The following is a 26,664-nucleotide window of genomic DNA, read 5'->3' on the forward strand; positions in this document are numbered from 1 at the left end:
GCTCTCTGGGAGTTCCCTAAGTTGCCTATTCAGAGTTTGTGCAGGTAGAAATCAGGGTGTGCCAATCCAGGGAGTGAGAAAGGAGGGAGGGGCTGGCAGGAACTGTGCATTCCAGGGTGTCAGTCATCCCTTGACCGGTCTTCGTGGCTTTCAGGTTAAAGCTGTTTCTTGCATTTGACCTTGGCTGGGCACACCCTGGCTTCCCAGGAGTCTTTGGGCTGCTTGCTCTGGTTGGCCAGAACATTGGATCTGTGCAGCTCAGGGCATCTCCCCGTCTGCCTCGGCTTCTAGCACCCAAGCAGTTACCCTTCGTGTCCTCTAGGCAGATGGATGCGTTTTAATCCTGCGGGGCTAATGCTGCCCGGCGTGTTCGCTTTTTCAAGCTCTGTGTCTCCCTTCAAAAAAAGGAGGCGTTAGGTCTTGAAGCAAACACTCGGTGACTAAAACGACTTTGGCATTAGTGGAGGAGCATCCCAACCTAAAGGGACGGGGCCACGGTCCCGGCGGTGGACGCTAGTTCTAGGGGCGACCTCAGAGTGGGAGCCTTTCTGCAGGAATGCACATGCAGTGTCCCCCATCCCCCCCCAGAAGGAAGAGACGGGCTGCCCTGGCTGGACACGAGGCACCGGTGACTCTGGTGGAAGGCCCCTCTCCTTGTCGGAGGGCTCCATTCTCAGCGAAAGCAGCCCTTGCACGGCCACCAGCTGGGAGGCCCTGGGAGGCTGTGTGACGCTGACCGGGTTTCAGTGGAGCTTCCAGACAAACATAGACAAGAATGAGCCTCTGTGAGCCACTAATCAGCCAGGGAAAGCCCTGTGGATCACAATGGTCAGATCCACAGCTGGTCCCGGCGGTGGTCCAGGGCTGGGCAGCCTTGAGCTCCATTGTGCACAGGTCGCCAGGGACCAAGGCTGACTTGAGAGCAGCTTACAGTGACAACCACCATGGCCCCGCCACCACCTGTGTACCAGACGTGTGTACAGTCTCTCACATTCACAATAATCTTACAGTGTGTCGGTGCCGGATTGCATTGACTGGTAGTGGGGAGGAGAAGCAGGTCTGTCGAATTCGGAAGCCCACGCACGCCCTTTCCATTAGCCGATGTCGGGTGCTGTGGGAAGCAACATCCAAGCAGTGTGACACGAGGAGCCTTAAGCTGTTAGCCACCTCTTCAGCTTCCTGTGGGGCCACTTGTCCTCTCTGGGCCTCTGCGTGCTCCTCCAGCGAGCGCAAGAGGATCTCTGGGATGCCTTCCAGCTCTGTGGCTAGTGCTACTTCTCACAGAGGGCTTGGTCCCAGCCCATGCCCTTGCTCACCGTCAGGGCTGTTTGTGTTTTGGCTCTGAGCCTCGGTCCAGCAGTGCCGCTGTGGATACCGTAAAGCGTGCCAAATTGTCCAGCTGTTGACATCAGGCACCACTCAGAGAGGCTCGCCCCACGCCCTCCCTGCCCCAGCCTCTCGCAGTGTTCATTTGGTACCTGTTGACTTGTGCTGGGTTCTTTCGGACCTCAGACATGTGCGGTTTAGTTTCTTTTCCTCTAGCCTGGGTGGAGAAACTTAGGAAGTGGTGGTAGCATCTTGGGGTGTATGTCGGACCCTCCGAGGGAGAAAGATAAGGCTATTTATCTGCTCCCACTAAAATGGACAGTCTCAGAATCCCCAGGAAGCAGTTCAATCCCCAGTAGGTTGTGGGTCAGGAGGTTGAGTGTGAAGTCCTTGCAAAAGGCAGCCATGGCCCCGTCCTGTCTCAAAGGTCTCCTCCAGCTTCCTGGCTTGTCTGTCTGTCTCAGCGTGGACAAGCTGCTTCTGCTAGAAGATGACATCCCAACGTCTGGGCCTGGCAGTCCCTTCCTGCTTGTTCTGCAGCTGCCAGATCCTTGTCCAGTGTTTCCCTGAGGGTCCCTGTGGCCGGCCACGATGGGGGGTGAGGGTGTGCAGCCCTGCCCACTCAGAGTTGTGGTCAGAGGAACAAGGTTTGCCTATGTTGGCAAATGCGCATGTTGAGTCGGCGGCTGCTTTGGCCTCTAGGTGTGACCCTTCCACTCCCTGGCCCCGGCTTCCTGGCTCTGCTCTCTGCCTGTGGACTGGGCTGTGGGACAGCTGCTCTGAACTGGTGGGAACTGGCTGAGTGACAGTCAGCACATTCAGTGAGACACTTTGAGAATTAGCGTTTCTTTCCGCTAGTCCATGGGCTTCCAAACCTATTTGAACTTACCACCTCCTTTCCAGAAAAAATTTTTTTAAATTCACCCACTCTATCCTGGCAATGAAAAACCTCTGTACTGTAGCCCGTCCTCCAGGGTAAAGTATAGGTATCTGCTTCTGCAGCCCACCCCCGTTGTCCCAGGGCCCCCGGGGCAGAGTACCGTCCCTGTTTGAATCCCTGCTCTAGTGGAAACAGTCATGCATGCATGGCTCTTGCCCTGCATTGGACATGGCTGCTTGCTTGACAGATGACTGTGGGGGCATTATCTGCGCTTCTGATGGCTGAGTCTGTGTCTCCACACCTGATGCTCAACGGCAGTGTTTCCAGTTGTGGCCCCTGGCTCTGCATCAGCTCTGACTCATGGGGTCCGAGCACAACAGAACAGCATGCTGACCCGTGCTGTGTTGCCCAAGTGCTCCCTGGCCCGTCTCGTGGGATGTGTCCAAAGTCAGTGGTGGTCAGCACTGAGATCCGCAGGGTGGTCGCTGGTTGATTTTCAGAAGCGGATCCCCGGTTTCTCTTGTGCTGAAAGTTCCACTGAAACGTATTCCCATTGGACGGCCCTGCTGGTGTTCGAAACACCAGTGCCGTGGCGTCTAGCTCCACAGCGACACAGAAGCCCCACAGAATGATGACCAGCCAGGCAGAGGTGGGGCATTTCAAGTGAAAACCTGAGAAACCCCACCCTCTGCTCTGGGGTCCAGTTCCCCTCTCAGTGACCCCGTAGGACAGAGCAGGACTGCTCCAGGGGCTTGGGGGCCTGTGACTCTGCTGAAGCAGAAAGCCCCCCAGCCCCGTGGACAGGCTGTCAAGGATTACAAACTGCAGATCCCCCACGGCGCTGCACTTCCAGGGCCTGCTTCTCAAGTGAGGGGTTCGTAGCTGGTTGAGATTCCATTTGGCAAAGAGAGGAAGGGAAAGAGGGGTGGTTCTGGCTCAGCCCCCTGCCAGCCCCGCCTCTTGACCTCTGTATTCCAGCCACAGTAACCCCAGTCTTCATTCCGACTTATGCGAGACCCTTTGCACACATCATTTCCTCTGCTTGGCATATTTCTCCCTGTATCCTTTCTGGCCTGATTCCTGCCAACTTCTGTTTCAGACCCCAGGTTCATTGTACAATGGCTGGACAAGGAGGATGCCTGCCGACCTGGCCCTTTGTCTAGGGCAGAGCCCTGGGCACCAGGTCCCGGGCCACATCTATCTGGGGGTCCTGTTTTGAGTTGGGGATACTTCCTGAGTGACGGCTACCTCTGCTTTGAGATGGGAGGCTTCCTGGAGGCAAGCTTCTGTCTTCTCAGCTCCGTGTATTCCAGCCCTGGGCTCACTGCCTGGCCCCTCCTGGGAATAAACCAACATGCTTTACTCATTGATGGATGCCTTTGGGCTTTGGGATCTTGAGCAATCCCCAGGCCTCCCGGATTCCAAGCCGTCCATCCTTCCATGGTCCCTTCATGGGCTGAGAGCTCCCTGCACATCCACTAAAGCAGATGTACGGTTCCTGGCCAGAACTTTCCAACTGAGAGAGATGAAAAAAGAAGTCTTTAATCAAAAGCATTTGCTTTGAACTTGCATGAATGTACATGAAACAACCTGCGTGTAAACATTAGATCAGATCCCATGGCATGATTGAAAGTTAACCGTTTCCTCCTTCAAAGAGATGGAGAACACTTTGTGGTTGAGCCTCGCCTCCTCCCCAGCTTGCCTTCCGTTCACACCAGCCCTCTCCCTAGAGTCCAGTGCTGGGTTTGGGTGCTCGGCTCGATGCCTTCTCCCCAAGGAAAAGACACACTTCACTTGGACACTCAGGTTAGCCGCGGGACGGAGTTGTTGATGGTTCTGTTGGTGTTCTGAATGTTTTCATCGCAAAGTCTGGTGGAAGCAGGGAAAACAGGGAACTCATTTATTGAGCTGTTTATTGATCTAAAGGACTGGCATGTCAGCATGATGCAGGCTGCATGTGACTCCTGTGCTGTGCTGCAGGTCAGGAACTCGGTCCCCACGCTCTGACCCATTGTGGGCTTGTGGGGACTGCCTGCTGGCTGTCAGGCCCACTCCCCTCCAACCTTCCCTCCTCCCCGCCCCTCTCTAGGTGCTTGTCTGAAGGTCAATGCCCAGACGTCCTGACTGTGTGCTCTCAGGGGCTCTTTAGGTGCTGTGGCAGACACACAAGGGGACTTCCAAAGAATGCACCTTTCCCATGAGCCCTTTGAAGTGCCGTAGGTCCCACCTCCCGTCTCTGTGACCATCACCCTCACTTGAAGACGGATGCCAGGCCTCAGACAGACCAGCTCCTTAGAACCCAGAGCCTGCACAACCAGCCACAGGCTTCCAACCCCTCCAGGGGCCACCTTGGTCTCTCTACCTCCCCTGTGGCCGGTGAGGTCTGATGCCAACAATGCTATCGATTATCCCCATGCTTTTTGGGGAGCCAGGCTCTGTGACAGGCATTAAATGGGGCTTATTCACTCGTGCCTTTGAAGGTGGTTTACTGTTTCCTTTTGACTAGGAGAGGAGCCTGGGGAGGGGAGTGACTTCCTGAGGTGTTGGAGCTAGAAAGAGAGCCAGAGAGAGAAACTGGATCCGCACGCCTGCCTCCACCGCCGGGGTGCTTCGCCTTCTGCTAGAGTGTGTGCTGTCTTTTGAAGTCACAATCTCATGGCCATTTTGTCGATGCCAACTCAGAGCGACCCTAGAGGGCAGGGGAGAACTGCCCCCGTGACTGTTCGAGACTGTTCACTCTTTACGGCGCCCCGCCTTTCTCCCTGAAGTCACCAAGGAGCAGAAGAGTGGGAAGTGCATGCTTCCCAAGAGAGAAAAACCAGGTGCATTCCAGCCAACTTGGATTCATGGAGACCCCCATGGTTGTCAGTCTAAGACTGGGCTTCATGGGAGTCTTCTTCCCTGGCTGATCTTCAGAAGGATTTTCCTCTGGGCTTCCAGGTGGACTCAAACCATTGGCCTTTTGGTTAGCAGCCTAGTATATTAACTGCACCATCCGGGACTCCAAAGAGAGCCAAGTTTTAGCCCAAGGGACCATCGCCATTCCCCACATGACCCAGTGTCCGGCAGCTGTGGAACTGGACTGGACTGACTGCTGGTGGAAGATGATTACCTGTGCTGCTTGTCTTGGGGCTGAAAGGTTGCAGTTTGTCAGAAGTCGCAATACTATGACTCAGACAGCCCTTGGGATTTTCCAGGGAGGCCACTAGTACTTCCTGGAAGGTTGGAGTGCTGACAGCGCTGTCCTTTGGTGCAGCAGGTTTCTCTGTGCCCTTTGGCTTCCTTCGCCATAAAATGGAAACGACGGTATCAGCCTTTTCGTTCATAACCCAGCGGGTGTCTTGTATTCACCGGGCTGGCTTTCAACCAAGGGTGTTGCGAGAGAGTTTTTCAGATGGGGAGTTACGCGCGTGTGTGTGTGTGTGTATGTGTAATTTCTAGCAGTCGAGGGCGCACGTGGCTGGTGTTGACACCTGGCCTGAGGATCCTCTCCCTCAGATGACTGTTCATTTTCATTAACTGACTCGAGCTCCGTGGGAAGACTGACCCTCAGCTCCACAGACCTTGTCACATAAAGCAAATGGTCCTGCCCTTGTTGAGACCATGTCTGTGTTCTTAGACTCCCTCAGAGAGCATATTGTAAGCGTTCTCTGTACCAGCAAGCCCAGATCAGCCACGCCAACCCATGTTCCTACAGGCAGACCTCACCTCTGTTTCTTTTCTTTCTTTCTTCCTTTTAAAAAAATCATTTTATTAGGGGCTCATACAACTCTTATCACAATCCATACATACATCAATTGTGTAAAGCACATTTGCATATTCATTGTCCTCATCATTCTCAAAACATTTGCTCTCCACTTAAGCCCCTGGCATCAGCCCCTCATTTGCCCCCTTCCTCCCCACTTCCCTCTTCCCTCATGAACCCTTGATAATTTATAAATAGTTATTTTGTCATATCTTACACTGTCTGACGTCTTCCTTCACCTTTTTTTTTTTGAGAGCCAAGATTTTTACTTGTTCACTTATTACATTCAACCTGTTCTTCAAAGGCTTCCTTGGCCTGAGATTTTGGGCCATGACATAGTCCTCTCGAGCCACAAAACAGTGACTGACCACTCTATGGTTCCCCAGCCCGTCAGTGTCACAGACCCCACGCCCCTGTTCTTGTCATCCTCACCCTGAACCAGGGTGATTAGTGTTCATCACAGGGAGCCGCTGCGACCTTGACATACTTGGGCTCATCACATTTGGGGGTCAGCATTCAAAGGTCAGCTTGGGGCCTGTTACTGACCCAGGCATCCAGTCAACGTTGTGCAGCCTGGCCAGTGTGCAGATGGGGCAAGAACCCATAGGTGGACGTCCAACAAGGCAAGCTCTGTTGTCAGTCATTCACCTGGCACCCAACTGTGTCGGGCTTTGCCAGCTTCATGGATGCCACAGATGACGGTGGTCTGCACCTCTCGTAAAACAGTGTGAAGGGCCCCCTACGCCTCCCGGGTTAATGCCTCCCTGTGGGGGCTCGGTAGCCTCCACCGCCTCATCACTCAGTGGTGACAACTCGGTGGGAGAGGCCCACCGGTATTTTCTGACACCTGAGAGTGACATCAGCGTCTCTGATCCCTGTTAGAGTGTCAGACTCCCCCCCCCCCCCACACACACACACTACCCACACCCCAGGCCCCTCAGGCATGTCCCCGAGTCCACCCTTTTCATTCGCGAGGCTGTGCTGTGGCCCACGTGTGCAAACACAGTCATATGAAATGGATCCGGGGGCGCGCAGCCTTAATAGGAGCCAGTTGGGAGATCCAGCTGCCAAGCACAGCATGTGTGTTCCAGGCTAATGCTGAGCCCAGGAGGGCTGCACTCCTAGCCTGCTCTCCTCTGCGCTGTCAGACCACTCCTGGGGAGCGGTCGCCTCTGGAGCTGATGTTGCCAACCAAGGGGACTGCACGGATGGTTCGGGGCATTAGAAACCACATCCTCTGAAGGTTGGCTAAAGATTGACCTAGAAGTGAGATACCCAGAGAGGAATGCCTGCCTCATCTCAGAGACCTGGAGCAGGGAGGGAAGCCCTGTTCTGGCCATTCCAAGGGAAGCAGGTTTGGGTGCCAGGTGAGCATTTTCTACCTGTGGAAGGGAGCACTAGGGGAGGCCACAACTGTGCTCTGCGACACCGGGCCTGCGTGCTTTGGGTGCCAAGTCTTTGTCCTGGGTAAGAGACTGAATTGGATAAACTCTGAGTTTTCTACCAAACTTCAAGGGATACTTAGCTCCTCTACGTCCATCTTTTTCTACCCAGCAACATGCCTGACAGCGTAGTGGTTATGCACTAGGCTGCTCACCGCAGAGTCAACAGTTTGAAACCCCCAGCCGCTCCTGTTTTGTATGTGTGTCTGTTGATCGGTATATAAAATCCAGGGTGGGTGACTAGAGGATTAAAGTTTCCTCGAGAGTATGGTGGGGGAAGTTGGGGAAAATGGAGATCTAATAACAGAAAAAGAAAGTATTTTAAAATTGATTCTTGATATGATTGAACTGAGTTGTGTGATATTTGGATTATGAGCCAGTACAACTGTTTAGATAGGTTGATTGATCGGAAAAAAGAATTGCAGTGTCAGAAACGCACAGGGGCAGTTCTACCGTGTTCTACAGGTCTCTCTGAGTTGGACTTGACTGGGGGGCAGCGAGTTGGGTTTGGGTTTACTGTCTCCTCTAATTGCCCCTTCTGGTCTGTGGTTTGGAAGCCCCGGGTGCTAGTCTGCTACAGAAAAGATCGGAGGTTCAAACCCAGCACGTGCCCCGTGGAAGAAAGGCCTGGTGATCTACTACTGGAAACACAGCCACTGTGCTCAGCTGTGCGCTGACACCCACGGGGCCGCCGTGAGTCAGCAGCATCTCGGGAGCAGCTGGTTTCACTGGTCTCTGTGGCGTCTGACAGCGCCCCCTCCGCGAGCTGCGTTTGTGTCTGGCCGCCATGAGCTGGGAAGCTCTGCCACAGACATTCCTTCTGTCTGCCGAGCCCCTTACGCTGGTGCCCGGCTCCTGTCTGCTTCCCCAGGCAGCCACCTTGCCATGTGGGTCAGAGCCCGAGAGGAAGCTGTTCAGGGGTGGCCGGGAAGCCTGTGCAGCCGGGTGGAGGGATGGAAGCCTGTTGTTGGCGCCCTGGGGTGACTTCCTACCTTGTCAGAGCTTGCAGCCAGTTAGTGTGACCCCTTCCACCCCAGCAACCCGTGTCCACAGACTGGAGGCTCGGCTCTTCACACTAGAGAGACCAAGTCCTCTAACCTGCTACTCTTGGTTTCTCTCGTTCCCCAAGTGCAAGGCTCTCCAGGGCCAGGGGTTAGAGGTGAAGAAGGCAGCAAGTCCATCTGGGGGAAGCCAATTAAGTTCTCCCCCCACCCCAAGAATGGAAAGTCCTGATCCCCCGCCTGCATCTCCTGGACCCCAGTCGCCATGTCTCCATCTCACAGAGTTCTGCATCCTCCATACTGACCCCAGACCTGCGCTGCCCAGATCCGCCCAGCAGCCACCCTGCACCAACTGCCCTGACCCCTCCCTCCATCGACTTGTCTTCGAGAGCCCCACGCCCCACTCACGACCTCTGCTTGCGTTCTCCTTGTTCCGTCAGAGCTCAGCCAGATGACAGATGAAGAGTACTCGGCTGAGGCCAGCTTCTCCTTACGCTGCCCCTCTCATGCTCCCCATGGGCATAGATTTAAAAGAAGATGTTTGTGAGATTCCAAAGTATATTACAAAGTTCATGGGATTGTGGATGGATGCCTTCTAGGTGTTGTGGGGAAGATTTGGTTGCAGTGTGTGCATTGTGGTGTTGTTGGGTTTTGCCCCATATTGTAGTCACTTACTCGGGCCTTCTTTCTTGAGTGTCCAGTCTATGCCAAGGGCTGGGCTCTTGTGACCCAGGGTTTGGGCTCTCTAGCCTTCCCTGTCTTTCACTGACTCACCGTTTCTGCTGCTTCTGAGGACAGAGTTGAGGTTTGGCCCCTTGATTCGCCACTGAGTTTCCTCTCTAAGAAAGCCATCTTCTGCTCCAGCCCTGGTGGGACCTCTTGGGGGATCAGAAAACTAGGGGGTTTGCCATGCACCCCATCACTTCCAGGGAACACTGTCCGCCTCTGGAGCTGTGCCTAAGACCCGGAGGGCCAGTGCAACAGAGCCGAGGGGCTGGGTGGAAGGTGTTGTTGTGGAAGCCGTGACCTGTGAGGGTAGCTGACGGTTAGCCAGGAGGGAGTGTGGATGGACTGGACTCTGGACTGTTGGAGATGACCCTCACAGCTCCCCTTCCACCCATTGCTAGGTGTCCGAGGCCACCGTGGATTTCTTTTCCCATAAGGTTGCCACCCCCTCCCGTTACCTACTCACCAGGTGAGCAGCTGGAATAAAAACAGGTCATGGAACATGACCTGAGAAAGACAAATCCAGGGTCTCTCGACAGGGCATGGACTAGACCCACTGTCAGAAATGGGGAAGCCTGGGGGAGAAGTTTACTTGGGAGTCACAGAGAGGGGGATGCTGAGTCAGCTTTCAGACAGGTTGAGGTCATTCGTGAGTCATCCCAGTGGATCCTTGAACCTGGATAATCTCCAGGTTGCATTTGGACTTGCATAGCTGTAGTCAGAGCGGCAGGAGAGATCAGACAATGTCCTGGGAGCCCAGGGCCAGGCAGCTCAGCAGAAGCCCCGGCCAGCTTCAGAGAGACCACCAGAGTGAGGCCTGAGGGAGACTGGGGGGCTGGTGTGGCTCTCAACCTGTGCTCTGCAGGTTTACCTGTCTCAGACCCAGGTGACCAGCATCTCAGCCTGGTTACACCAGAACCTCTGGGCATCGGACAGGGCAGTCCGAGGGCCACTGCCTTAGAGCATGGAGAGCCCATGTGCAGGGAGAGGCCGGGCCTTAAAGACCTGGAGGTCAGGGGCAGTTACTCTTAGAGGGGTCAACCTCACAGTGGCAGTTAATCATAAAACCCACGAGAGAGAGAGAGAGAGAGAGAGAGACACGGAGTCGTAGGATCAAGAGGCTCACTCTCAGTGGACCTTGAATCGATTTTTAGACACGTGGGAAGGAAACTAGAGAAGAGAGAGGCTAGTGGAACACATTCTCCAAAGACAGTGGGATTTGCAGGCTGTCTCCTCAGGGAGAGAAGAACTGTTGCCTTTCCTTTCGGACAGTAAGAGCGGAAGGGAGACCAGGAAGACGAGCTGGCTCTCTGAGGCAAAGAGGAGGGTCCAGCACCACTAGGCCTCCCAGAGATGATGGCAGCAGACCCTGCGAGCCCTCACATGGACAGGAGGGAAGTCCCGTGGCACGTCTTTGTCGGACATCTGTCTCCCGGGGCAGAGTGGGAACTGGCAGGTGGCGGTGGAAGCTGACCTTGTGGCGAATGTGGTAGAGTTTGCCCATAACCCAATGAGCAAAGAGAAGTCAAGGGTTTGGTAGGTGCGGGTGAGGCAGCAGCGGACTTCATGCTTCCTCCTCCTCTTCCTCCTCCTCCTCCTCCTCCTTCGCCTCCTCCTGTTTCCACTTCTCCCACCTCGGGTGTTTTCATCAGAGGGCAGACCTCTGCCACATTTCATCTAAGTAAAGTGGCTTCAATGTTGTGTTTACTCAGAGGCCTGGAGAAAAGTCTAGCTAAATAATTTTTTTCCCTTTTAAAAATGGTTTAATCTTAAATTTTAGAAAATGTAATTAAGTAGAAAGGAGGTGGATACCTTGCCAGACCTCAAAGATAAGATTGGTGTGCCTCTGAATGACAGGTGGACGTACCCGTGGTTTAACTCCAGGGGAATGGTGATCACAATAGCTAGTAATTTCTTAACTGTTTCCTGCATTCCAGGTACTGAGCTGGGTGGGTGCTCCAGGTGTGTCATTTGGTTTAATCTTCTCAGCAACCCCGATCGACAGGTGCTGTAATTATCTCTGTTTTATAGATGAGAGGCTGCTGAGCCAGGGGGAAGATTAATGCCCAAAATGCAAATGACAAGATGGGGCGGACGGGGTCTCAATCCGGATTTGCCAGACACCTGAGCCCAAGACACCTTTACATCAAAGGATAGATTTATAAGTGGGATGGGGTGGGTCAGAAAGTATCGCTAGTAGAATGCTAGTTTCTGCATGCATGTTTCTGTTCCCAACAACACATGTCTGAGCGTGTCTGTCTCTGCAGTCGGTAGATGGCTGCAGGCAAGTTCAGTAATACCCTTGTCCCAGTCTCCTGAGGGTACCCCAAAACAAAACAAGTCCAATCCAAGCGGTGTCTTCTGAAGGGATCTGCTGGGACGGTGAGATGCAAGGTGCAGAGGGGAGACAGCTCAGAAGGTGGTGGCAAATGTTTGGGATACCAAATGGGGTGATCTTGGTAGGTTTTCTCAAAGGACACAGGGTGATCATGGAGCTCAGGAGGGAGAAGTTTTAAGAAAATTGAAAATTGCTTTGGTGACAAAAAGGGCAGGAAAGTTGAGCTGGCTAAGTGTTTTTCCATAACGACAGGCACCTGCTAATTCTCAGGGGGTAGCAAGCCTTACACCCCCCACCCCAGAGCCCTGATTCTTGTCCTTCAGACTTCTTTTTGGTCCCCAAACTCAGAGAACATTCAAGAGGAACACAATTGTAGGCCCTTGAAGTTGCTGAAGCTGCTATTTTGACATGGTACACCGACCTAGATGGAGGCTGTGTTGAGAAATAGCTTCATGTTGTGATGTTTCTGTTTCAGAAAGGTTTCTGTGGTCCCCCTGGGTTCTGCCTTGCTTACGCAAACATTATAAAACTTCTTCAACACTAGAAAATTCCTGAAGGGCACCCCACCCTGCAAGTCAGCCTCCTGCCCAAAGGCCCACACTTTTCCTTGTTCTGTGGGTTGAGGCTCATGGCTCTGCCTCAGGTCTCAGCGCTGGTCCTGTGCCATGTAAGGGTCGTAGATGCGCTTCACTTCCAATTCTTTAGTCTCTTTTCCTTCCTCTGGAATGACTCATTTTATGCTGGGTGCAGTGGCAACAATTGTATCAGAATTTCACACACCCTATTTATATGCCCCGCCCTCTGGCTGCCACCGCTGCAGCCTCCCCCACCCCCAGCTCCAAATCCTCTGGTGGCAGTAGCAAAGACAAGGCTTCTGTGTCATTTCACTTCACCAGGGCTTGCTGTCCAGAGTGGCCATCCCACTCTCCAGTCCATCAGCATTATATAAGAGTCTAAGCAGGGAAACAACAAAGCCCACACATGGAAGAAGCACATCAACCCGTGTGATCACTAGGTGCTGACTGGATTAGGTACCAGGCATCAGAAGACCCAAAACAAGCAATCATATCAATGGGAACAAGGGGGGGTTGGAGTGGAGACCCAAAGCCCAAAAGTGGAGACCCAAAGCCCAATTAGAGATCCCCTCACAGAAGGGCCACAAGGGTGGGATGAGCCAGTCAAGGTGCAGTAGAGCACTGACGAAAGACACAACATTCCTCTAGTTCTTTAATACTTCGAGGTCCCCCCCTCTCCCCACCCACTATCATGACCCCAGTTCTAGCTTACAAATCTGGGTAGATCAGAGCATGTACACTGGTACAGGTAAGAGCTGTTAACACATGGAATCCAGGATAGGTAACCCCCCTGAGGACCAAGAATGAGAGTAGCGATACCATGAGGATGGGGGATGTGTAAGTCTGGGTAGACTAGAGAAAGCAAATTCATAGACACTCATGTGTATAAGAGAGAGTTTTATATAAAGGCTAATTGTACATGAAGAAAGTATCCTAACCTAGTCCAGTCCAAGCCCACAAGTCTGATAGTAGCCCCTATGTCTGATACCCATCTATAAAGGCCTCTTCAGATTCACGAAACACATGCAATGGTGCTGAATGCAGGAAGATCACAGGCCACTGGGTGGAAAGTCTTTGGATCCAGTGGCATTTTAAGCATCTCAGAGCTGGCAGGGGTTTCCATGTGGCTTCTCCAGTATCCAGGGCTACATCAGGGTAGGTCCATGTGGCTTCTCCTCAGGGATGTCTCACAGGGAATCAGCCTTGTCAGTAGTGAGTCTCCAAGGGAGTGAGCCGAGTGAGAGAAGGTCTCCCGCCTCTAAGGAAGAAATACTGGAATTTTCCCAGAATCCTCCGGGGAAGGCCATGCCCACAGAGGCCTCATTGGCTGTGACCTGATTGACAGACTAGACTCCACCCCTTCACTCTTAGTCCTCTGAAGTCCCAAATTGACACCAGATTAGAAAGGGGGCACCAATCGCAATGATTGACAGATAACACCCCCCCGCCGCCACCACCAAGGGGACAAAGAACAGAAACATGGGTGAAGGGAGACAGTGGCAGTGTAAAATATGAAAATAAAAATAATAAATTATCAAGGGTGGGGGAGGAAGGGAGGGGGGAAAAGGAGGAGCTAAAGTAGAAAGAAAACTTATTGGAAATGATGATGGCAACATATAGATGTACAAATGTGCTCGACACAGCTGATGGATGGATTGTTATAAGACCTGCAAGAGCCCCCAGTAAAATGATTTATTAAAATTTTTTAAAAAGGAAATAGTTGCCATCCCCCCACAAGTTTGCCAGCTTTATTTACTGTTTTTTTCTTGTGGTTTGTGTGCTCCTTGCCATTTGTGCCCGTGTGACACGGTATCTCCTCACAGTTCTGATGTGTGCTTCTCTGCAGTCTGACGGTCACAAACCGTCTTTCACATACTTGCTGGCTGCCTGCCGGAGTGTCCTCTCTTGGCAAAGTGTCTGCGCATGTCCTTTGCCCATTAAAAACATTTGCTTGTCTTTTGTGGTTGAAATGTTTTTTATGGATACTTTAGAGATTAGACCCTTATTAGATGTTGCCACATTTTTTCCCAGCCTATAGGCTTTTTGTTTTCTTTTATTCTTTCCCCCTTCTTGGTAAAAGTCTTTTATTTTTTTCAAATGTCTTTTTTTTAATTAAAAGACCATTTTATTGGGGGAATCTAACAACTCTTATGACAATCCATACATCAATTGTATCAACCATATTTGTGTATATGTTGCCACCATTCTTTTTCTAGACATTTAACTTCTATTGAGCGCTTGGTATCGGGTAAAAGTCTTTTGAATAGCATAAGTCTTTAATTTTTAGGAGGTCCAAGCTACCTAATTTGTGTCCAAGTTACCTAATTTGTATATTTTTAGTTTTATTTGATAGGCTATTTATGCTGGAAATCAAGTCCTTTAGCTTTGATTCTATGTTATCATCCAGGAACTTTGTGGTTTTAGTGTTAACATTAAGCTCTTTGGTCTATTTTGAGTTAGTTTTTGTGCATGGCTTGAGGCATGGATACAGTTTCATTTTCCTACAAATGAATATTCAATTTTGCAGTAGCATTTGTTTAAAAATACTGTTTCTTCCGCACCAGGTGGACTTGGACCCTTTGTCAATGATCAGTTATTTGTAGATGCATTGATTTACTTCTGGGTTTTCAGTTCTATGCCATTGGACTGTGTCTGTCATGGAACCAGTACCAGACTGCTTTGATTACTGTGGCTTCTTCCAGTTTTGAGATCCGGAGATGTAAGGCCTCCTACTTTGTTCTTCTTCAATATTGGCTGGGCCGTTCAGGGCCTCCTTCCTTCCCATATGAAGTTGGAGGTTCATTTTTCCCTTTTATTAAAGGATGTTGTTGAGATTTTAACTTGGATGGCATTATATATCTAGATTATTTTGGTAGTATCGACTTTTCACTATGTTAAGTCTTCCAGTCTGTGAGCATGGGAATGCATTTCCATTCATGTAGATATTTCTTTTTTTAAGTTGTGGCTTATTTAACTTTTTAACAGCATTGAAACCCGCAGTGGTATATTGAAACTGCTCATTGGTGTTCCTCTCAAATGTGAAGGTTCCAGTTTCTCCCCAACCCCATCAGCATTTGTGCTGGCCAGTCGTTTTAAATGTTAGTCATTCTCATAGGTGTGCAAGGAGCCCCAGTGGTATAGGGTTTCTGCACCGAGCTGCTAACTGCAGGGTCTGCAGTTCAAATCCACCAGCCGTGTCGAGGAAGAAAGATGAAACTATTTACACCTGTCAAGATTTCACATCTTAGAAACCTGAAAGGGCAGTTCTACCTTAATTCTATAGGGACGGAATCGACTCTATGGCAGTGGGTTGAATTTTATAAGCTTGCGGTGGAATTCCATTGTGGTTTCAATTAAGGCAAGGTTCTAAAACTGTATTACAATTCTGAATAGTCCCTTCATAAGATGGGCCTCATACATCAAAGAGTGAGAGGGATGAGGAGACGTTGCTAATGGTTCTGGAGTTGTGATTATAACTCTCCCTTCTCAGCGCCTTGTAGGGGCTCAGTGCCGTTCATGACTTCTCTCTGAGCTTCGCAATACTGCGCACAGCAGCAGAATCATCTGCATGTTGTTGCTGCTAGGGGCCGCCGGGTGGGTTCCGACCTAGCAGCAGCCCTAGCACAACCGGATGAAACAGTCTGGTCCGACACCATCTTGAGCCCATTGTGACGACCACGGTGTCACTTCATCTTGTCGAGTAAGTGAAGACACGAGGCTGAGAGAGATGAAGTGCGTGGCCGAGAGGAGCAGAGACTTGACCTTGGCCTTGTCTGTGCTGGGGTTCATAGACTCTGGCCCCCACAACATACTCTATTTTGTATATCAGTGTTTTGCTTTAAAAATATATATATATCTTATATAGTACTATTGCTCCCCACCATGTCCATGGTTACACAAGTTTACCCTTCAAAAATGAGTAGCTCTTCTGTCCGAGCCTGCAGTCAGGATCACTGTTGCCAATGAAAATACTCCATGCAAGCAAGCACAGCGGGTGAAATCCCCGAGCCCCAGCCACCTGTCTGGACTGACTGCATACCTGACTCACCCGAGCCCGGCCTCCAGATCACACTTGTTAGCATCATTTTCAGAACAACAGAAAGCAGGATGTTCTTTTTATGGTGCCACTCCTGCACGTGGCTGGCTGTTGATGAGCCGTCTTCTGTCCTGATGCCGTGTCTCCTCCCGGTCCCGTAGTCCAGTTTTTTTTATTATTGCTCAACAGATAGACTGAGTACTGCGGTGAAAGACTATAACCCTGGCGCACACCTTTCCTGATTGTAAGCCATGCAGTGTCCCCTCGTTGTATTTAAAGTATTGCTTCTTGATCTACGTGCAAGCTGCCCAGGAGCGCGGCTAAGTGTGCTATTCCTAGTCTTTGCAATGTAATCTAAACCTTACAATGACACGCAGTCACATGCCTTGGCACGCTCAGTGAAACGCAGGTAAACATCTTTCAGGCATTCCTCTTTTCAGCCAAGATTCACTACCGTTAGCAATAATGTCGTTAGCAATAATATCCCTTGTTTTCCATAGCCTCTGTGGATATGCTAATGAAATCCTTTGGAATTATCTTCAGCAAAATTTTACTTATATGTCATATTAATGATATTGTTCGATAGTACATGGATCTTTTCGAGTTAATGTGGAGCCCTGGTAGTGTAGTGGTTATAGTCAGGCTGCCATCTGCATGGTCCGCAGTTCGAAACCACCAGCTGCTCTGCTGGAGAAAGACTGGGATTTCTCCGCCCATAAACAGTTACAGTTTCAGAAACCCACCAGTGGGGTCGTTGCTATGAATGAGCGTTGACTCGGTGGCAGTGAGAGAGCTCTACTCAATTGGTCAGGTGGCTGCCGTCCACCGATCTTGGTGTAGACTAGTGACCACCTCCCTGCATCCACTTGTTGAAACAGTCCCACTGGCGTCCTGTCAATTCCTGACGGCTTCTTCCTTGTTCCTTCCGTCCGTGTAGCTTGGACTTCTTCCTTCAGCACCACCAGTTCTTCCTGAAATGGTTGAGTGTCCAGTACTTCTTTTTTGGTGCATTGATTCTGTATTCCTTGCACTTTCGGCATCATCCAACATTCAGCCTACAGGATCCTTCGATAGTCCCTTCGTAGGCCTGTTCTGGTTTGGCTGAAAGATGGTCTCTGGGTTCAGATCCAGGTGTGAAGGGTGTTTAAGGGCTACTGTCTTAAGGGTTCCACCAGGCTTGATCAGAGCAGTAAGTCTGATCTTTTATATGATTTTGAACTTGTTCTACATTCTCCCCCCACTGTCTGGACCTTCTACTGTGTCCTGATCAGAGTGGTGGCTGATGATGGTCAGACCCGATCTGGTCTCAGGCCAGTGGAGGTTCTGGTTGCTGTGGCCCATTAGTCTAGCGAGCTAACGGTTTCTGTGAGTCTTAGGTTTTCTTCACGCTTCCTTGCTCGAGGCAAAGAGACTAATAGTCATATGTTGGCCGGTTGTTCAACAGCTTTTAAAACCTCAGTCACTGCTTCCCAAAATAGGATGTCGGCCATTGCCTTTAAGGACCGTGTTAGTCAATTGATGTCACTGTCCCCTGAAACTATGGTCCTCAGCCCTCAAGCCCAGTCTCTCACAACATTTGGTCATGGTTAAGAAATTTATATCACTTTGCCCCCTGTATGCTCTGCCACACCATCCGGGCATCTACTTGTACACTGTTTGCGTTTACTGTGGTTGTGGCCTTGTGAAGTTGACGATGATTCCTGTGGATGCTGTTTGCTCTCGGTGCTCTGTGCATCTTTCTCAGTCAGGGTCTTGTGCTGCCTTCCCTCTATCGTGTCTTGTCTTACTTCCCCAAGGTCACAAATATCCTCTAAGTCAGCAGTTCTCAACCTGTGGGTCAAGACCCCTTGGGGGTCACCTAAGACCATCGGAAAACACATAAATATTTCACAATATACAATTACATATTGCTTTGTGATGTATCACTATGCTTTAATTATGTTCAATTTGTAACAATGATAATGCATCCTGCATATCAGATATTTATATAATGACTCATAACAGTAGCAAAATGACAAGTTATGAAGTAGCAAAGAAAATAATGTTATGGTTGGGGCGGTCACCACAACATGAGGAACTGTGTGAAAGGGCGGTGTCATGAGGAAGTTGAGGACCACTGCTCTAAGTGGTTCGTGATTTTTCTCTCTTACCCTCTCCCTTCACTGGGAACCAAACAAGATTTCTTTCTATGAGGAAGCATCTTCTTGACTTTCTGCCAAGATGGTCAGATACAATATTGTTTTCCTCTTGTGACTGACCTCTTCCACAAAACATCGTTCCCTCCAGGTTCACCCATGTTGTGGGACAGTTTATACACTCATTGTTATTCTTTAATGGTGCATGGTATTGCGTTATGTGTTTGTACCATAGCGTGTTCATCCATTGATGGGTACGTAGGTTATTTCTATCCCCGCCCTGCTGTTGTGAATACTGTAGGGGTGTGATTATGCCTACTTGTGTCATTTACACACTTTTTCCAAATAGAATTTCTAACAGCTGTCAAGTGGAGAGCAAGGACAGCGATGTGTTTCTCCTTGTCTCACCTTTGGGGTACTTCTTACTGATGGATCCTCCTCAGGTGGGGTGACTGGGCTAAAGGGATAGCCTTTGAAGCAGCGATTCTCAATCTGTGGGGCACGACCCCTTTTGGGGTCAAATGACCCTTTCACAGGGGTCGCCGATTCATAACAGGAGCAAAATGACAGTGATGAAGTAGCAATGAAAATAATGTTATGGTTGGGGGTCACCACAACCTGAGGAACTGTATGAAAGGGTTGCAGTGTGAGGAAGCTTGAGAACCGCTGCTTTAAAGTGTTTATGTTTTGTTTTGAACTCGGGTTTTTAGGATATAACTGACACATAGTAAAATTCACTGTTTTTAGGCTCCCCCACCCCTCAAAAGTGAGATACAGACTATTTTCACCATCCAAGAAGGCCTCCTTGTGTCCCCTGGGGTCTTGGTTGTCGCACACAACAACACCCCCCACTCCCCAGGCCCCCAACGATTGGTCAGCCTCAGCCTCCGGCAACCCCGGGTCGGGTCTGTCTTTCGCCCTTGAGGGTTGTATTGCCCTGAAGACCAGAGGAACAGCTTCCTGCTGTGAAGTCGCCCTTTGAGTGTGGCCTTGGCCCTGTTTCCTTGGGGATAATACTCCATGGTTTATCTCTTTTCCAGTCGATGGGCATTTGAGCTGCGCCTCGTTGCCGGTGATAATGAATGAAACATCTGTGAACACTGGCACAGAGGTTCTTAGATGCGCACAAGCTTTCCTTTATCTTAGATACGTGCCTGAGAGCAGGCTGCTGGCTTGCCTTATAGAAAGATGCCAGGCTCTTTCCTCAAGCTGTGGAGCCATTCCGCCTTCTCACCAGCAGCCTGTGAGGCTTTACTGCCTCTGCGTCCTTACCGGCAATGCGCATGAGAGCGGCTTGTTTGGCTGCCAGTCTAATAGCTCTCTAGTAACTCTCTTGTTGGGTTTTCATTGACATTTCCTTAATGATTGGTCGAACTGAAATCCCTTCATGGGCTCACATTTCTATCCTTTGGCAAGGCGTCTGTAGAAAGGTGTTGCCCACTGACAAAACTCAGTTGTTTCTTGTCGTATTACTGAACTGCGAGTCCGTGGGAAGGTGACCAGATCCCCACATAGGGTTGCTCTGCACCCAGGTCTGGCTGCTTGTGTCATCGTGACCGAGAAGCGTGCTTGTGCGGTGTCGGGGCCGTGGTACAAGCCCGCCGAGCAGCGTGGGCCATGGTGATTGCGTTTAAGGGAACAATAATGAAGCACCAAGTTCTTTCCATTAGAGACTGTCTGTGACTGAGTCTCGGGAGGAAGACGGGTACATTTCACACGGTAAAGCAGGACTAGGAGAAAAGAGCTGATCCGACAGACTCGGAACAGATGGGATTCGATGAATGATTAACTCCTAAAAGTGAAAAGGTTTCCTAACTCTCCAACCCACCAGACTAGGTGGCAGGCTTTACCATTTCTTGGTCACTGGAGCATTTTGTTTGGAAGGGTCCACAGTGAGCAGGGGACTGAAGTCTGCTCTCAGCCAGTCCGCCAACCAGAGTGTGTGGCCTGGTGGCTGTTACTCTGTTGTACTAGGTGCTGTCAGTTGCTCTGACTGGCAGCCGCCCTGTGTCCAGTGGCAGGAAGCACTGCTCCGCCCTGCGCCACGCTCACAATTGTTGCGGCCCTGCTGTCTGTCCATCTGGTCCAGGGCCTTCCTCTTTCTGGCTGCCCCTCCGCGTTACCAAGCGTGATGTCTTTCTCCAGGGACTGGTCTCTCCCGACAACAGCGCCGAAGTCGGTTAGACGAAGTCTTGCCACGCTTGCCCCTGAGGAACATCCTTGCTGTACTTTTTCCAAGGCAGATTGGTGTGTTCTTTCAGCAGTGCCCGGGACTTGCCATTTTCCTCCTCAACAACAGAGCTCAGAGCCAGAGGGGGTTGATGAGGTGGTGAGGGTGAATTAAAAGTCGTCCTGGGAACGGGAGGCTAGGTGAGCCCAAAGAGCATGCACCCAGCAGGATCACCCTTCAGGAATCATTGAAGGGACCAGCAAGGCAGGGTGTGTGGGGTGGGCTGGTGGGGAGGGGTCCTGGGTGTCTGGGGCTGTACAAGCAAAGGCTCCCAGGTTTGCCTCCAGGCAGTTAGGGTCCCCTTGCCCACACTGCGCCTTCTCTGAGCCTGTAGACTCTCTCCGCAGTGGTTTGGGCCTCATTCAGGTGGTAATTCTGGGAGCTGTGCCGGTACCTTGCCTGCCGTCCAGTGCAGGGCCAGCTCGGAAGGTTGCTGTACACTTGGCCTTTTTGTCCCTCAGGAGAAGATCGGTTGGCGAAAGGATGCGCTGCACCTGCTGGTATTCACAACGGACGACGTGCCACACATCGCGCTGGATGGGAAACTGGGGGGCTTGGTGCAGCCCCACGATGGCCAGTGCCACCTGAATGAGGCCAATGAGTACACCGCATCTAACCAGATGGTGAGGATCGGGGCCTAGGTGCCTGCCACCTCTCCTTGTGACCCCACCCGGGTCTGAGGGCTCACTGCTTTGAAACCGTCCTCGGACACTCGGGGCTCGCTGACTTTCCGAGTCACTCGTGGGCTCGGAGTTCATTTCTGCAACTTTTCCAGCTGGGTCTGCAGAACTGGTCGCAAGGGTTTCTTTAGCCGGTTCATTGCACACCTCAGGGTGAGTGTGCTCAGTCCAGGGGAGGGGTGACCCCAACGATCTCACAGGAGGGCAGGGATTGTGCAGCTGCAGAGCTGGGACAGGCATCACAGAGGGGGCCAGGCAAACTGAGATGAAAGCATTTCCTGCAATGCAGCATGTGAGTTTAAAATAACACGAGCCTCTGCAGAGATGCCCCAAAACCGTTAAACAAAGGCCAACACCCTTTTGCGATAAAAGTGTCCAGCAAACTAAGATTAGCACGGAGCTTTTTCCACCTGCTCCAGGGCGCCTCTCAAAAACCACGAGTAACATCAGACTTCGTGGGAAAGACCGGACACTTGCCCCTCCGTTCAGGAACGCGGCAAGGATGCAAGCGCTCTCCCCGTCTGCTCAACGTTATATTAGCCATTCTAGCCAATGCAGTAACCCAAGAGAAGCAGACGACTGGAAAGGAAGAAGTCACATCATCCCTGGGTAGAGACCATAGGATTTAATACAAAGAAAATCCCAAGGAATTTCTAACACATGGATTTAAGCAATTAAAACTAATAAGTAAATTCAGTAAAACTATAAGATTCAAAGTCCATATGGAAAAAAAAAAACCAGTTCTGGTTTGTTTGTTGTTGTTGTTTTTAACAGAAAGAGTGAGTTTATAGTTTATTAAAGGGGATATTTGGAAAAGAAGTCCAAAGAGCGCTTAGCTAGTCTCAAAGGCCCGCTCAGTTATATCCTTTTACAATCTGAGAGTACAATTAAGAAAACAATTCCATTCAAAAACAATTTATAAATAAGAATAAGCACAGATGTCCTGGCTCCTGGTGGACAGTGGACTCTGTCACTGTCATTGGGAGCGGGGTAGGTGGCACCCTGCCTGGAAAGGGACACCTGAAAGACTTCCACCTCTAATAGCCGTGACCATGTAAAAGTAAAAGTAACTCAGGCAGCATTGTAAATGTGCACCATGATGACAAGTCATGTGAACTTGCACAGACCTGTCACCCAGACCCAGTCATGACCAAGTTGTCACTACCCTTACTGTGTAATTGTTCTTCAAGGAATCACACACACTACGGTACTTTCCAAAACCCATTCTAGTGTCTAGCCAGAGGGCAATTCTTTCTAACTTTCTTCACTGGATTAAGTCTATGTTTTGGAGACTTTTAAGAGGTAGCCAGTGCCCGGTCTTCGGAATTATTGGGGAACAATTGAATCTGAATAAAACTTCCTATCTCTTGGGTGTTGCTTGATGTGGACCCCTGGGCACATCATTAGCTTTACAAACCCTTTCGGACATGGTTAAACTGCCCGTCAGCCTTCTCCCTCTCTAGTCCCCCACCACCACCACCACTGCACCCCCATGGCCCAGCCTTTAGTTCAGAGATCAGCAGCTTCTTCTGCCGGTTCTAAGCTGTGAGCAGGACCCCCAGAAGGCCCCTGAGAAACCGAGCCACTGGGCATGGAAGGACAAGAGACCAGGGCGAGGCTGGAGGAGAAAGAGCCTTGGGGAGAGAGTCAAGACAGACAGACACCAATGGTAGATGGTGGCCTGTGGTAGCTGCTCTTTTTGGAGCCACCCCAATTCCCCCAGGAATTTCCACCCAGGAAATCTCCATTCATTACACTCCCCTCCGGGTTGGGAAGGGTGGGAGGAGGGGCTCTAGCTTGATGGGTCCTCTACACATTTCCTCCATTTAGGAGTTTGTTTATAAGCGGCGGGGGTGGGGGTGGGGGTGGCAAGTGATAAGCTCCTGAGAACACTGAGTGCCTGCTGGAGCTGGCGCTAGAATCGCAGCCTGTTTGGAATTGTACCCACCTTGACTTTTCCCTTTACCCCAGGACTACCCATCCCTCGCTTTGCTTGGAGAGAAACTAGCCGAGAGCAACATCAACCTCATCTTTGCGGTGACCAAAAATCATTACATGCTCTATAAGGTACGCCTGGAAGGAGGGAGGAAGGGAGGCGGGGAAGTGGTGGGGGGAGGGGGCAGGGAGCAGATAGCCATGCTGACCCTGAGATAAAAAGGGAGGTGAGAAGGTGGGACCGGGTGACGTGTGGGGAAGGTAGGGACGGTTCAGCTCTATGTGCGGGGGACTCAAAGGCGGGGCGCGTCATCGTAGTGCCTTGATTGAGGGAAGAATAGTATGAAGAGACATCACGGTGTGTGCCTCCACAAGTTATGTAAACATGCGTGGTCTAATGTGATTTGGAAAGAAAACTTGATAACCGTGTGTGAATTCACCGATTATAGATGATGAGTGGGTAGCACTTCTTCTAATAGGGAACAAGAGCATCAATAAAAAGTGTAGAGAAAGAAAGTTAAGGCTTCTAAGCAGGCAGAACCACTGTTTCCAAGGTTACAGTTGTGCGACTCGGGGGACTTTGGGAGACCAGGAGGGGTAGTCTGAAGCAACAGTTCCAAAGAGTCCCCTAAATAAACATCCTGAGTGACTAGAGCAATCTGTTCCATCTAGAAGAGCCTGTTCCTGGGTCGCCCGTGGGCCGTCTCTTCTAAACTCCCCCCGCGAAGGCGCTCTTCCCCACAGCCGCTCTCTGAACTACAAATCTTGTCCCAGTTACATCACAAATGCTCATTTAGCTCCATGGAAAGCCAGCTCACCTATACGCCGAACAACCGTGAACACTTGTTCGGGAAGCGCTCCCCACCCCCCCAGCCGAGCAGGTCTGGGGCCTCTCTTTTCTGCCCCTAACGGTCTGCAACAGAAGCTGAGTCCGATGCTGTTTTTCCACCACTTCTGCCTGAACTGATGGTCGCTACAATGCTGCTTGCATCTCCTTGAGCTCTTTTAGTCGGAATCCGTTTAAAAGATGAAAACAGAGAGAGGAGAATGTGGGTATGCTTGTTTAGTGGGAAATGGCCAGCTACCGTTGAGTCAATTCCCACTCAGGGTGACCGCATCCTGTGTGGCAGAGAGCCAGATCCAACTGCAGGCCTTACCAAAGCGGTCCTGGAGGGAGCCGGTCCACAGACTGTACTGGGTATGCCGCCAGATGTTTCACGGAGGAAAACAGTCCCCTTAGCTTAACTGACAGCAAAGCACGCCTTGCTCAGGTAGTATCCCATCCCTCCGAGGCAGGCGTGCATGTGGGGTGGTGCATGTTTGTGGAGGCATCTGGCATGCCCTGGTGTTCATATGCATGAACGAATCGAGACAAGAACTCAGGGCTACCTTCTTTGCCACAGAATTCGTTCAGAATACCCAGAGGTCCTTAGGAGGGCACTGTTCATGTCGCTCTTAAGAAAAAAAAAGGTTATACTTGAGACCCTTGGGGACATTCCCTCATGGGAGGTGGGTGGAGGGGACACGAAGTGGAGTCTTGGACTAGCTTTATAGACCCGGGAGGAAATGGCAAGAAAACCACGAGGCGTCTGCGGATCTGCCTCACTGCCATCGGGTCAGTGCTGACTGGGCGGGCCCCTGTGCATTTCTGAGTCTGTCACGGTCTACGCGAGTAGAAAGCCCAGTCTTTCTCCTGCGGACCTGCTGATGGTTTTGAACTGCTGACCAAGCGGATCGCAGTCCAGCTGGTAACCGCTACACCTAAAAGAAGGGATTGCTGCCGGTTGTCTGTGGCGCACCAGCGGGAAGCTAGGGCTCTCCGGGAAGGAGATCCCGCCAGGCCTCAGGTTCAGATACTGTCCGCCGGCAGGGCATTCTTCAGCACACTGCTCCCTGGGACAGTCCTCGCTGTCTTCTCCTGCATGTGGTGTGACAAGACTGGGAGAAGACAAGGGAGTTTGAAAAAGCTTGTGGGGGGAAATGACGTTATCTTTTAAACTCACCTTTCCATGAGCTCTTTGGAGCTCCTTTGCCTAGCTCTTGGACCTCCTTCCTGGCCGGGCTCGGTATAGCAATATTCTCTCCTGGAGGGTGTGGAGAAGCAAAATGGATTTATCGTTTCTTTGTTTGTTTCCCTCCAAGAATTTTACAGCCCTGATACCTGGAACAACAGTGGAGATTCTACATGGAGACTCCAAAAATATCATTCAACTGATTATCAACGCGTACAATGTGAGTCACTGATTTCTTCCTCAATACCTCTCTCCCCTCGCCCGACACCACCATCCCTCTCTTCTCCCACTGAGGCATCGGGAGCTGATGTGGCATTTGGTGCACATGCGTTGGTGCACCTGGCTGTTTGGCCCCTTCTCAGAACCTCATCGCTCAGGTTCCGGGTGGAGAAGGCCATTTGCTTGATGCTTCCCTCACCCACTCCCCTCCCCCTTTTCCCCTCCTCACCTCGAACCTGGCCTGTCTGATGCAAGTGCCTCCAGGAATGGACCTGTCGGGCTGGTGGTCTCCGGGCACCTCTGCACTCTGACTGCTGGGATCACCCACAGTCCCATCAGAGCAGCTCTGGTTGCTTTCAGTGACCTTGGTCGACCCTGCCTCTCTGTTCCTGTGAGCTGCATCGGTCACCCCAGCAGAACGAGAATGATGACAAGTACGCACGGTGAACTGCCCTTACCAGACAGCGGACAGGCTGCAGCATGGCCCACATCAGCACCCCAGCCTCCTTGCTGCCTGTCTGCTACTGGACCCTGAGCGGTCTGCTCCAATTCTTATATCCCATTTTTGTCTGCACCCCGATGCTGAGCTGGCCATGCTGCAGGGTGGCTGTACCTCCCAAGGCCCTTCACTGTGGCGCCGTAGGGCCCTTCAGGCATGTTGCCCTTGATCATGGGCCAGATCCTCAATAGCCGCCTGTTCCCGGACCCTGAGCCCCTGGGGCCAGCCACAGCCCCTCCTCATCTACCAAAGGCCTCCGCTGTCAGCCACTCAGAAGGTCTGGGGTTGGCGTTTTTGGTTTTGACTGATTTTGTATCTTCCAACTCTCTGTACTAAAGAGATCACTCTGGTTACTGCCCAGAAATTACATTTCAATTTAAGGGAGGAACAAAAAAAAGGCAAGACAATTTCTTTTGAGACGAATCAGCAATGAGGGGTCTCCTCTCTAAGCCATGTGTCTATACACGCGGGATCAGAAAGGTGTCAGGTCCTTCCAGAGGGACCCTGAGCGGGTTTGTCACGCTCTGTGCCAGTCTAACGCCCGTCGCCCACTCCTGTTGAACTGACCACCGGGCACAATGGAACACAGCACTGCCCAAGCACTCCGCCCCGGGACCTGGCAGACAGCACTCTTGGGATGGACCTGTGCCGTCCTCCTGGCCTGATCGTTTGGCAGTTTCTCATCAGCCTCCCCCTCCCTGCTAAACCCCAGTGTGGTTCCGGCTCCCAGGGTCGAGGAGAAGCCCACATTTGACTTTGGACTCCATCCGTTATTGCAGAGCAGCCGAGCTTAAACCCGTGTAAATATATGCTAAGTAGACTTTGAGAGACTAACCTGGGAACCTGATGAACCACTGCACAAGACATGTGTGTAAAAAAATGATC

General features: G+C 51.1%; 1 protein-coding gene across 1 annotated transcript in view; it reads left to right on the forward strand.

The window, feature by feature from the left end:
- Positions 1 to 26,664, forward strand: part of ITGB5 (integrin subunit beta 5) — a 141,256-nt gene that overhangs the window by 53,492 nt on the left and 61,100 nt on the right. Inside the window, exons 6-8 of the mRNA XM_075556310.1 lie at positions 20,896 to 21,057; positions 23,086 to 23,181; positions 25,192 to 25,281. Coding sequence (XP_075412425.1) covers positions 20,896 to 21,057; positions 23,086 to 23,181; positions 25,192 to 25,281 — 348 coding nt within the window. The remainder of the gene's footprint in view (positions 1 to 20,895; positions 21,058 to 23,085; positions 23,182 to 25,191; positions 25,282 to 26,664) is intronic.

This window comes from Tenrec ecaudatus, chromosome 8 (assembly GCF_050624435.1).
Source record: "Tenrec ecaudatus isolate mTenEca1 chromosome 8, mTenEca1.hap1, whole genome shotgun sequence".
NCBI lineage: Eukaryota > Metazoa > Chordata > Mammalia > Afrosoricida > Tenrecidae > Tenrec > Tenrec ecaudatus.